Genomic DNA, 13,140 nt, shown 5'->3' with positions numbered 1-13,140 from the left:
TTGAAAGCAAGAGAGCAATAGTTAATGTTATATCCTGTGTTTTCACTAAAGGTCAAAATGTCTGCTGTGAAAAAGATCGGTAATTGCCTCCACCAAGGAGGTTATGTTTTTATCTGCATTAGTTAGTTTGTTTGTTAGTTTGTTCACAGGATTCACAAAACTACTCAATGCATTTCCTTGAATTTTTGTAAAGGGGTGGCATGACTCTAGGAAGAACCCATCACATGTTGGTGCGAGTCTGGGTCAGTGGTCGGATCCAGGTTTTTTTTCTATCTAGCGAATTTATATGTGGTTTCATAGGGGGACAGTCGGGCCTTGGTAGAGGTATGCTCTCTAGAGGGTCATGCTAGTTTAAAACTAAAATGTAAAAGAAAAAAAAAGTTAATATTAAAGAAAATAAATATTACAGGATCCGACCCCTGATCCAGATCCATCCCAAAATGCAATGGCTTCTTCCTTGAGTCATGTCCCACCCCTCCACAAAATTTGAAATCAGTTCAGTGGTTATTGCGTAACCCTGCTAACAAACAAACAAAGAAACACAGCAGAATGGTAATATTCCCAACATTTTTTGTCAAAATGAAAAACTGTGTTTTCCTTTTATCTTGTCATAGCAGGAGAAGCTCGTGTGTAAATACTTAAAGCCATGATGGCTGTGTTCCAGGTTCCCATGAGCCATGAGTGTGAAGCCACAGACCTACAGCTGATATGTCTGCGTGGAATGCTCTGCAGCCATTATCATTGTTATTAATAACACCAGAGCTTTTTCTGCTCTGACGTGTGAAATGTGAACAATGGTCAGCACAACTGTCCATCTAAATATAGTAGAATGGTCTAATGTTACCAGCATCTGAAGCTGAATCAAACTTTAACTGGCCTGTGAAGTATTTTTATAATTTTAAACTGAATACATCAGGGGTTAAAAAAAGAAGTTGATCATTAATGTTTTTTCTCACGTCAGTGAATATAGGTTGCTGAAGTGGTCACATTTCCCTCTGAAGTGCTGGTTGAAGCAGTATTACTCATTAACAGTGCTGCTCAAAAGTCAACACTTTGAATAAGAATCAGTTGAGTTTGACCCACAGCAGCCTGTTTCTCCAGCTCAGCAGTTTTCCTCTGTCGGACTCAGGGTCATTAATTGAACCTAAAGTTTCAACAGCTGATGATAAAACACACTAAATGCATATCCTGTGTTTGACAGCTGTTGATTTATCTACATCTGCACTGATCATTGCTCAACCTCTTCACCCTCCAACAAAGAGTCGGGCCTCCGAGGCCTCTGATCACATGGTGAGTGAGGTCAATATGGGAAGTTGATTGTGTCATAAAGCCTCTGCACTGCAACATCCTGTTCAACTCGAAATGTCAAAGGGAACTGTTTTTGTGCAGGCTGTACTTTCTGTTCCCGTTACTGAATATATTCATTTCAGTGGAGATACACAATGTCATCCATAAGATGGCGCTAACATCCCATGAACATAGAGGGAGACATCGCTCAGTGTGAGGATCTCATCCATTCACTTAGGCCTGATGACACAGGATAATCCCTGGGACTCAAGTCTACACTTACCCAGTAGATATACACTTACATTTCACAAATCCTACTCTTTATTTCCCACAGATTTGTTTATTGAGATGTTCCGGGCACAGAGAGGTCTCCACATTTTCCCGCTTAAGTTACAATGCCCAGTTACAAATTCTACTTATTTTAAATCTTTTCTTTTGTTAATGTTGCACACGTCACTACAGGAAGCTGAGACCAGTTGTGACACTTATCACAGAACAATCAGGTTGATACATTGTTTGACTGATACACTTTAATCTGAGTAAAAATCAAAAACTGAACCTAAAATGTTTGACATTTTCACTCCAGAACACCAGGTGTCACATGCCTGCAGCTAAAGTGAAGTCTGATTACAAAACATGCAGCTAACAAGTACAATCTGAACCTTAAAAACTAAACATCAGTCATCAATGTACATGTGTTTTCTGTGGAACTTGCAGGAAACATGCAGTACTGACATTACACACAATATATGCCACACAATGTCCGTACATGGGACAGCTGCTTGTCACCATCACACGAGGAAGACGAGGATCATCTTCACCTTTGCTAAGTCAACAAATCTTTTTTCTTACTACACAACAAAAACATTGAATTATTAAGCTGCGTCAGTTCCCTTTACAGTGTTAGTCAAGCTATTTTCATGAAGAACTGCTGTAATGTTATGAGTACCTCCAGTGAGACCATATGAGTAGTTGTCATTTCTCAGTCATGTGGGCTCTGATGCAGCTTGTTAGTCAGTCTTTGTATCCACACCAACTGAACTGGGTCATGGTTTAGATGTCCCATGTTTGTTTTTGCCCAGAGCCTTCAAATGATTCAAGTGTGATATATGCTTCTAATATTACTGCATCACTTTAGCTTCTTCATGATTCTTCGACTTGTTTGTCATTGTCAACAATCTCTAGCAGAAAGTAATAGAAATCATACAGCAAATCAGAGGCTTCACGGTGCATTAAACACTAAGCAAACACAACTGACAAGACAAGGAAGTTTTTATCTGGAACGTGCACACAATTGCACATCATGGGAGGGGGAGGTCATTGGTCACAGCCCAGACTTTCACAACTCAGTATGTGAAACAGTCAAGATTAGCATTGCATTGAGTTCACCATAGTGTCAATAGTGAACTGTGGAATGGTCTCCCACTCAATTTCCTTCAGTCCAGTTCTGCAGACACTGCTGGTTGTTGCTAACATTGCTTAAGACATCTGGTAGTGGCTTTATATTGTGTCGAGCCCGAGGCCCGCTCAGTAGTGATAGTGCTCTGTCATCAGCATATTGATAAACTACACCTCAGGTGGATGGATCACCTCAGCACAGACTCAAAAAACCCCAGATGTATCTAATAATCTTACAGCTGATATCTTGTATCTTATAAATCTGCTAATAATTACAGAAACATATATATATATATAGCTATCTGTAGAACTGTTCATCTTATCGGATTCAGATTTACCATGTTTATTGTTCTGAAACCAGGGAAGTACAGTGTCAAAGTTGGTGCGATTTGGACACGTGATAGATTTATTTTAATTTTAACTTTGAATACACAGACAACCAGCACTGTGCGGTGGCGGCAAGGACCCATTAACATAAGTGACGTTTTCCATGACGGCAACGATTACTGATTCTCCAAATTCGGGTTAATTTGTACTGAGTCGAGCTTCACTGAGCTTTGGATTAACAGGTGAACGGCTCTCTGTGCAGTAGCTGTGGTGCAGTTTCAGGGTTCTGTGGACCAGCAGCTGGTCTTTAGTTGCTGCTTTTCTTGCTGCTGCTCAATTAGTTCAGGTCACTGTTACAGTTTCAGAAAGAAAAGCTGCAACCAGCATCACCACAGGTTAATTAAAAGCCCATTCCAAACAGACATGTTGAAAACCGCACTAGTTTAAAGTTGTGGTCAAAATTTGAGAGAAATACGTTTTTTGTGTCCTTAGAAAAAAAGTTACGTAACTCACAAACTCCCTTTCATCTCTCAAAAATAAACAAAAGTGTTTTCTTTTTGTTCAGTACAGTTTTTGCTTTGTGCTGACCACGGTCTTTTCAGGTCACAGTTCCCTGATACAACCCAGACACTGTTATATAAACATTTTAAAGATATTGAACATTTGAGCAGTCCAGCACATCTGCTGCAGCTGTGGGATTTCAATCTGCTCACATATATGTTCTTCGGTTGTGACCTCATCTTGCCACAGTGCAGTCAGTGTAGAAGACAGGATGCCAGACATTCCTTGAATACTCCACACAGGATCTGATTTCTGCTTGTGAACACAACCCTGCACCTCCGGTGAGTGGAAAAATACAGGCTGCGTTCAGAGTCAGCGGAGTGAATCAGGCTCACTGGGGATTCATACGTGTCTTATTTATGGGCTTTTATGCAAATATCTGGTGCTTTTTATGATCACGAGCAACTAAAAGTTTTTTAGTTGTAATTATTGAGCACGTGGAACAGCCATGTATACATCATATATACCATATAGCATCTGTAGAGAGTCTCTGGCTGGTATTTGTGGTCAGTGATCCGCACACACCTTTAGATCCAAAACCATTTATCTCCCACCATCATCTGACATTCCAGACAGGGTTGTTAAAGGAAGAGGAGCCCTGCTGGCAAGGATACGCAGCTTCACTGGGGCCATACGTAATGTCCGGACATTCCTTTAGTTATACAAGTCTTTGGCTATCATGTCACAGATCTAACCTCATCTCGGCTGCTGTCACGAAACAGCAGCTCGTCTGGATTCTCCTGCAGGGTTTCTGCTATAGAGCTTTGTTCTGGAATGTCCTGATCGTACAGATCGTTTGGTAGAGGAGTGGTTTCTTTATCAGCAGTGGTAGAAAAAAACCATAGAGCTTATCACGCAAATCACCGTCTCTGTCTTTTTCTTTATTTCTGTTTGTCGTGACATCTGCAACATAGCTGGGGTTTTCTATCCATTAAAAGTCAGTAAAGTAATTTTTGGCTTTGACATCTTGGCCTCTTCAACAACAAAGATCTATGATAAAACGATGTGCAAATGAAAAATGATGATTAGATATCTTTGCGAGGACCATTTTGAGCCTAGAAATTATGGTTTGAGGTATGGTTTGAATTTGGGAACGTTTGGTCATTTTGGTCAGCCCTCACTTTCTGACCCCCTTTCAATGGGCTGTTTAGGTTTAGGTTAGGATTAGGCATTTAGTTGGGAGGCCTAAGGTTTGGGTTAGGGGACAGAGATAGAAGTAGAAGAATGTATGTGTTTGTGTGTGTGTGTGTGTGTGTGTGTGTGTGTGTGTGTGTGTGTGTGTGTGTGTGTGTGTGTGTGTGTGTGTGTGTGTGTGTGTGTGTGTGTGTGCTATTGTACAGCTATCTTTGTGAGGACCGATTTGAGTCTACAACCTACAGAGAGAGGACATTTTGGGAAAGTGAGGACCTTTTGGCCGGTCCTCACTTTGTGACCCCCCCTTTAATGGACTGTTTGTGGGTTAAGACTTGGTTTTAGGGTTAGAGTTAGAATTAGGCTTAGGTTAGGGTTAGGGTTAGGCATTTAGTTTGAATGGTTAGGTTTAGGGGCTAGGGAATGCATTATGCCAATGAATGTCCTCACTAAGAAAACTGTACAAACGTGTGTGTGTGTGTGTGTGTGTGTGTGTGTGTGTGTGTGTGTGTGTGTGCGCGTGCGCGTGTGTGTGTGTGTGTCTGGGTTACATTCTGCGTTTATGTAAGGCTTGGAACAAGCCACTACAATGGCTCTGCCACTGGATGTTACAAAGGCCTCCCCGTCACAGTCATAATCCTCTTACAGATTTACTGCAGGTGAGAATTCTGCCATGACATCAATGTGTTGACTAAATCTTCTCACCCAGTACACTGTGAGTGTGAGAGACCATGTGTGTGCGTGTGAGACTTAATCCAGTTTCAAGGTACGATGAAGTGTGAGAGGTGTAATTACTTCACATTCCCACTTCACACAGGAGGTCAGGTTAAACTCTGTGTGTGTGTGTGTCTGTTCCTCTTTGAACTGTTCCGCAATGACAATGGGGATTTGATGCTCTGTATTATTTTCGTCAGAGGGAAGTGAAAGGACTTTTTAAATGATAATAAACAACTCCATTCCACGGACGACTGACTGACCAGATGTTCATTGTGAATTCAATACAAACTGCTAAACACATTTTAACTGAATTATTGGATGAGACATGGGCCAGGAAAGAACTCATGTTTTTCCTTAATTTTCTCTTACATTGTGAGATTTGAAATTTGTTGACATTTTGACCAATTTCCCAGAGAAAAATTGAATGGATCTTGATGAGAAAAAGACACATTTATGGGACAGATATTTCTGAGTGTGAGAAATTTGGTGCAGCTTGATTGACTGTTGGGCCTTGGCGGAGGTATGCGCTCCACTGAATGCCATCCTAGTGATCCAATGTTTCTGCCATACGTTTTGGTTTGATGAAACAACTTTGTAAAAAATAGAGGCTATTGTTTTCCTTGACAAACATGTGATTTGTGATCAGGGAGAAGAATCTGTAGAGCAAACTGAAAACCTTCTTGCCAGAGTTGTTCTACAAGATAAGACGGAATAACAGAAACCCTCTTTGGTGTGTCGTGTGGTGAAACTGCTGTGAATGTTAACCTGTAATATTCAACCATAAATCATGGTTTCCACTGAGTCTTAAAAAGTCTGCAAAAGTCTAAAATTCTTTAATCTGAAACATTGATTTAATGCTTCATTTGTTGTTCTTTAAAATTAGTTTTTTTTAAGAGAAATGTGTGTTTGGTGGCATGCATAGTTTGTACAATCTTTGCAGTTATTTGTCAACAATACAGATATTAGCACGCTGTTATAAAATTACAAACAAAGAATACCTAGGTCTACAAACACCGTGGTCAGAATTGATCTCAGTACACTCTGCTCAGCTGTCGGAGAGACTACAGACCCCTCCTGTCTCTGCCTGTAGTTTGAGAGATCAGATTGAGGGTTGTTCTATAAGTTATTTCACCTAATATTCAATTATGGGGAAGTATAAACAATTCAGGGACATAGATATTCCATCATATATGTCTTACTTGACACAGGTACCACAGCTGTGGCTCAGAAGGTAGAGTTAGAACCACAGAGGGTTGTCGGTTCAATCCCAGTCTCCCCTATTCCTCATGCCGTGGTGTCCTTGTGCAAGATACTGAAGCCCAAATTGCCCCTGATGGCAGTGAGAGATTTGAGTGTACATCAACACTATACCTACTATATAAATACACATCTTTATCGAGGTCTTAAATGTAATTTGTTGAAGCATCTGGAAACCCTGATGAATGAAATGAATCCGTTTCTGCCTCTGCAGCAAAACCACCATCTCAGCTGGGAAGTGGAATAGAGCATTGTACTAGAGCCGGAGACGGGGGTGTAGTGGACGTGTATTTGCAAACCTTTGCAAGAGTAATTTGTGATTCCATTAAAAGTCAAATCTAATTGAGTCTGTATTGAATTTGAAGGCTCAATTAGGAAAATTACATTATCTTAGTGGATTATTCTGCATGTGTGACAGAATTTAACAGAAAAATTACACTGTCATCCTTCAAATTAATGAGTATTTTACACATAACTGGTGTGAAAGGGATAAGAAACCCAAACAACACAGATGGTGTCAAAGGAGGGGCGGGCCTGTGTCTCTTCCTGCCACGGCAGCTGAGTCTGACACGTTATATAACCATTGTTTCTTTAGGATTGTGTTAATTAAAATGACTTTGAAGTTGAGTCAGAGCTCAGCTGCTAAATGGAACAGCCAATTGACAACATGGTGAAACGGGCAAATGACGTAGTGGTTAATACTGTCTCACACAATGAAAATGTGAGGTTATAATAAGAAAGAGCCCAAAAAAACTGTCTGACTAAACTTTGCTCTTTACATTAATAAAAACAGCTTGTGTCCAGCCTCATTCTGAGGACACCTTGACATTGTGTCCCACACACACACACACACTTAAAGTCAATGAGAGGTCCCAGACCTGGCCATCGAGGGCCTTTTTCCCCTACGGAGCAGCCTCATGAGATTATAAAAGACGCCTAACGACTTTCACACACACACAAACAGACCCAAACACACACACGCACACACACACTCCTGCCAGCCTCCCTCCTGACAACAGGAAATCTAAAGACACAAAGGCGGGTGGGCTGGTGGGGGTGGGGGTCTCACATATGTCACCAAAACCACAGACTCTCAGAGGAAGCTAGTGAGGTAATGAATGAGCCTTTCATGACGGAGGCATCGTCACCATGATGTTTTCTTTCACAGACAAACATTTGCATTTTTGGCAGATAAGAAGCAGATGTCAATGAAACATATAATCTGTCATTTGTCAGAATATAGGTAATTTTAGTGGAAATGTTCCCGAAGTGTCAGGGTTTCTCTCCCTAAATCTTCACTTCTACTAGTAAAGGCCAGAGGGAATCATCATGGTCATAATCTCTAGGGGAAGTTTTTTTTTTCTCACACCCGATCTAAGGTCACAGCCAATGTTTAGGCTAATTTGCAACCCAAACATATTCCTTTCCCTTTCACGGCCGCCTCCGTCCCCACCGCCCCACTGGTGTGTGGGGCAGGGTGACACGGGGCCGGTGCTTGAGTGAGCCCTGAAAGCTCTTTAGTTGTCACACTTTTCCCAAACGCCTTGCAGCTGCTCCTATTGTGGCCGCGGAGGGAGGGGATCCTTGGCTGATTCTTTAGGCCTCCTGCTGTTGCCCCAGGCTCAGATGGGTTCATGGAGAGGGAGCGTGGTCCGAACAATGGCCGCTGCTATGACATCATGCTTCTTATGTGGCCAAAAATCCTTGAGCAGATATGATGGGATTCCATCGCATGGTAGAAAAAAAGTGACAGAAGGGCATGTCCGAAAACTCTTTGTACTCTTGTCACTTTTTTTCTATATGTTATATATTTTATTTTGATGTTTAGAAAGACTAAACAGAGAATAAAAAACATCAAAATATATATATATATATATATACATATATACATATATACATACACACACACACACACACACGCTTATTTTTCAGCTCTCTGAAATTATTGGTTGATCATCAGCAACTATTCTGATAAAAAAAAGAAATCTGGAATTTAAGAAAACATGCTTTGACATTTTCATTAATTCAAACATATTTGACTTTTTTCTTTACCTTCTATAATGTTAAATTAAAACGTTATAACACAAATTAGATATTTGTGTAGTTTAGACTTACTTGGATTAAACAAGCAACCTGAATATGTCAACTTGGACTATTTTTTCTTTTCAGGCAACCAACTAATTTATCAATAAAAACATTTACAGACCGTTATTGGTGAAAATTATAAATAATACCAGATTGAAAGAATGAGCAGATCTCCAACTGAGTACAAAAATCAAATCAGATTTATTCAACAGTATAAAAACAACAATTAAAACAAACATATGCAAAAATAGATATGATAAAGAAATATATTAATTTAGTTCAATAAATATGTCAGAATAAATTCGCTGAAGACTACGTGGCCCCCCCATGTTAGTAGTTTTTTGGGGCCCCGTCTGCCTCAGCGGCGCAGTACACAGTACAGAAACATGAGGTATTTAATGGTTGGTTTCCCCAACACGTCGGGATAATCAAAAAAACGTTTCATGATGCCTCGAAAGTCAGGTATTGGCATTTGGATTGGCAACCCCGCACAACTCTCAAAGAGTGATCATGAAGGTTTCTGCCACATCTACACTGAAGAGTGGGGGGATACATTCATTGTTCGTCAGATGAAGGAGCAACTTCCGCTTCGCACGACAGGGTTTCTTTACCCAGTACAGAAAGCAAACTGGACAACTGAGAGGATATTCCTGAGAAAAATGTTAGCCCTCTCCACATTGTTTATTTATTTTTTTAAATGATTGTGATTATCAAAAGCAGTTGCCTTCATTAAAAAAGCCTTCCTTTGAATAAAGAACATTCAAATACTCATTGTTTCCTCGTAGGGAATAACAGTCACAAATTTTTCAGCCATATCCCAAGTCACCCTGGGTTTTACAATCACATTAAAGAGTTTTAACATCAATACTGCTTGTTGGTAGTTATCCAATCTCCCCTTGAAATGATGAGGCTGACCCACAGTGATGTGGCCAGCAGATCAGAGTGAAATGTGCTGACCTCACACAAAAGCTCACATTCCACCTGGTGATACCGGCATCACCACAAAATGAATTATAATCAGGACTGTGTGTTGTGCGGCCCTCTGTGCAAAGTCACTCGTGAGGTGCAGTTCAAGTCCAAACAGAGTCTGTGTCGCCCACACCGGCCTCAGCAGCTGGGAGAGGTGGTGATGGGACTGTGGAGGAATGAGAGCTGCCCAGCGGAGGCGTGTACAGGGATGGAGACGGGGAAGTTGAAGACCGTGGCGCTCTTGCCAATAGCCGGACTTCCCGCCTCCGAGGAGCACGTGGACGAGGCCAGGACCTGGGACTCAAACTGGAGGAGCTGCCCCATGAAGCTGAAGTTTGGGGAGATGATGCTGCGACGCTGCTTGACAAACTCAAAGGCCTCGTCCAGCTTCACGCGATTGGTCCGCATGAGGTAGGCGAGGCAAATGGTGGCAGAGCGGGAGATGCCAGCTTGACAGTGCACAAACACGCGGCCTCCTTTATTTCTCACCGAGTCTGGGGGGTAAAGAGAAGAGAAAGAAAGATTAGTTCAAAGTACACATCTGTGAGGTGTTGAAATCTAGAGCTGAGGTTAAAATGCTACCTGTCACAGGAAACCACAAACTCAAAAAGGTACTAGCAACACTTTTAGTTCCCATTTAAATTTAAGAGCGCTCATTATAAAAACAGGAACACAGTTAATAGGGGTGCAGGGTGTGAGCTTGGGAGGGTTATTCCCAAAGGGGGGGGTCAGTCTGAATGGACAAAAGAGGGGAACAGACCCCTGCTGGGGGTATTGATCTGGGAGGAAGGCCGACAGTGAGTGAGGAGAAAACTCCTTTTGTTCTGACAGAACAAAGAGCGGCGTGGAGTGAGCCATTCAAGCCCAGCCATCCTGCCCACTACGGAGCTGGTTTGGGGGCCGCAGCCTTACGATTCATTAAAGGGGGGGCATCCTTTTATCTATGCCTCAGAGGTGGCGATGATGTAACTGCCATTGTGGTGGAGTGGGGAGCCTGTGCCGAGCCAGCTGGTCGGTTTTGGAGGGAACTTTTTAAAATTTAAATCCGGGAGTCAAGGATTGAAGTGAAGTAAGAGGGGGTGGGGTGTTTGTGTTGCCGGCCACCAATGGGATCAGGAGGTAACAGCTGTGACAGGCGCTCACATTTGGCAGTTAATGCCGGAAGGCGTAAAAAGCAGCGGACGTACTCACCGATAAACTCGATTGCCTCATTGAACCAGGAGCTGATGTCGGCTTTGTGGTTGTCCTCCACAGGGATGCTCTTGTACAGGAAGGAGTCCTCAAAATGGTTGGGGCAGTTGGCGGAGACATTAATCAGAGCAGTGATCCCCAACATGTCCAGCATGTCTTTTCTGGAGGCATGGTAAGCACTGCCCAGGTACAGGAAGGGCAGAATCTCAACAGGGCCGCCCTGGAGGAAAGAAATAAACAATACAACCAGGTCAATATTGGCTCCATGACAGAACACCAGGTAGAGAAAAAAAAAAAAGGTAATGACTCTTATGTTAAAAACAAAACACACACCTGGTCGTATAGAGGGGTATTGCATGGACTACAGCTTGGATCTGCACTCCCAGGGTGGCTGGAGCTCAGGGGCAGACTGAGACCTTGAGGAGGGGAGGGTTTGGTGCACATCTCTGGATACTCTGTGGAAAAGTTGTCAAAGCCACCTACAAAAAAAAAAGAAGATAAAAAAGAAGAAGGCAAGGTCAGATCTCAGATCACAGACACATCCACATTTAAACACGGCTCTCAAAAATGGTGACAACTGCTCATGGGGCTATTTCGGAGCAGCGCTTACTCCCAACACCAGCTGGTGTGGTGACAGCTGTAATCCGCATTTGTTGCCCCGTCGTTAAGACACAGTAACACGATTGTGTGGTGAACCTTCACACGCTGGTTCTTACCTTTAAGGATGAAAACACCCGCTCCGGAGGGGTCGCGGCACAGGGCGCCGACAGCGAGCATCAGCGTCCCGTCTTTCTTCGCCTGGCTTAAGTCCGAACTGCGGTCGTCGAGCAGCACCACGGACTGGTAGTCCCCGGAGAGCAGCCGGCTCCTGGTGTCCTCGTTGGGGACGATGTGCTCGAGTCCGAGCCCCCCCCGGGCTCTCCGGCGCACTATGGTGCTGAAGCGCACGTTGGTGGAGCCCGATATGTGCGACGAGTTGAAGGAGAGGAAGGAGCGGCAGTCCAGCAGCAGGCAGCCCGGGACGTCGCTCTCCAGCAAGGCACACAGGGACGCACAGTCGATGGTGGGCACCTCCATTATGACCATAGTAGGACGGATGGATAGAAGAAGTAAATCCAGATACATAAAGCGTGTGAGGGAGCAAATCACCAAACTCTCCTCTGAAGTGACTCTGTGGTACTTGAGGCGGCGGCTCCCTTGGTCCGGTTGGTAGTTTAGAGAAAAGAAGAAGAAAAACAATAAGAGACAAAACGTGTAACTCTCTTCTTCTTCTTCTTCTTCTTCTGCTTCTTCTTGTTCTTGTTCTTCTTCTTGTTGTTTGTATCCGGTCGCTGTGCCTCTTCCGTCAAACTTCAGCACAACAACTTGTCGGTGACGCGCTTCTGTCAGAGAGCGTCCTGACAGCCGCTTATATACGGCTCGTGCTTGTGAATGAGAGGCTGCTGACGTCACGGCCCGCCTCCCCTGGCCCCGTGCCAGACCCGCCGACGTCAAAGCGCCCGCCCCGAAATGTACCGAGGAGCCCGCGCGCACACGTAGGACATTGCTGCACAGGCGTAAGCGCACGTACGCGGGCACGCGGTTAAACTGTGTAAGAGAAGAGTTTCTTTCTTTCTTTCTTTCTTTCTTTCTTTCTTTCTGTTTTTCTTACTTTCTGTCTTTCTTACTTTCTGTCTTTCTTACTTTCTGTTTTTCTTACTTTCTGTTTTTCTTACTTTCTGTCTTTCTTACTTTCTGTTTTTCAGTTTTTCTTTCTTTTTTACACCTGTTCACACCAATGACTGTAAATAATAATGTATATGATGTACAAAGATATCGTACGTTTGTTTACACCCACTTCTTTTGACTTTTTTCACGGGTTTCTGGTCAAACACATTTTTTCTTTCTTTCTTTCTTTCTTAGAACAGATATAGTAGGCTACACATATTTTTGGTTTATTTTATTTTTAACACTGGAAAGACAGAAATGATCCATTACTTAATGGGTAGGGCCCAAATTACTGAAACATACAATTAGTCATACCCTGATGATCTCATAACTTCACTCTGCCCAAACCTTTTTTTCTACATTCATTTTAATCACATGAGTGGACATGTTACAAATACCTGTAACTAGATATTTCTCCTTGTAAAAGTTAGTAACATTTTTATTTTAGCTTCATAACAATCCTGTTTTAATTGTTGGGATTACTTCAACTAGTTATTCATTTACTGGATA

The 13,140-nt window shown here is 42.7% G+C and overlaps 1 protein-coding gene across 1 annotated transcript; it reads right to left on the bottom strand.

Moving 5' to 3' along the window:
* Nucleotides 1–8,945: 8,945 nt before the first annotated feature.
* Nucleotides 8,946–12,355, bottom strand: dusp1 (dual specificity phosphatase 1). Its single transcript, XM_034597169.1, has 5 exons — nucleotides 12,237–12,355; nucleotides 11,640–12,197; nucleotides 11,257–11,402; nucleotides 10,924–11,143; nucleotides 8,946–10,226 (listed from the first exon to the last, which is right to left on the bottom strand). The coding sequence occupies exons 2-5, from the start codon at nucleotides 12,046–12,048 to the stop codon at nucleotides 9,871–9,873; spliced, it is 1,131 nt and encodes a 376-aa protein (XP_034453060.1). The 5' UTR covers nucleotides 12,049–12,197; nucleotides 12,237–12,355; the 3' UTR covers nucleotides 8,946–9,870.
* Between the last annotated feature and the right edge of the window lie 785 nt (nucleotides 12,356–13,140).

The sequence above is a fragment of the Hippoglossus hippoglossus genome, chromosome 10 (genome assembly GCF_009819705.1).
Source record: "Hippoglossus hippoglossus isolate fHipHip1 chromosome 10, fHipHip1.pri, whole genome shotgun sequence".
NCBI lineage: Eukaryota > Metazoa > Chordata > Actinopteri > Pleuronectiformes > Pleuronectidae > Hippoglossus > Hippoglossus hippoglossus.
Note: the sequence above shows the minus strand (reverse complement) of the source record. Positions and strands in the feature narration are given on the sequence as shown.

Excerpts from the sequence above, each read along its gene's own strand:
- dusp1 (XM_034597169.1), bottom strand. The coding sequence starts at position 12,048 with ATGTATCTGGATTTACTTCTTCTATCCATCCGTCCTACTATGGTCATA. Across the intron at positions 11,403-11,639 it reads GGGTGTTTTCATCCTTAAAG|GTGGCTTTGACAACTTTTCC; the intron begins GTAAGAACCAGC and ends TTTTTTTTGTAG. Across the intron at positions 10,227-10,923 it reads TGAGGCAATCGAGTTTATCG|ACTCGGTGAGAAATAAAGGA; the intron begins GTGAGTACGTCC and ends TTTACCCCCCAG.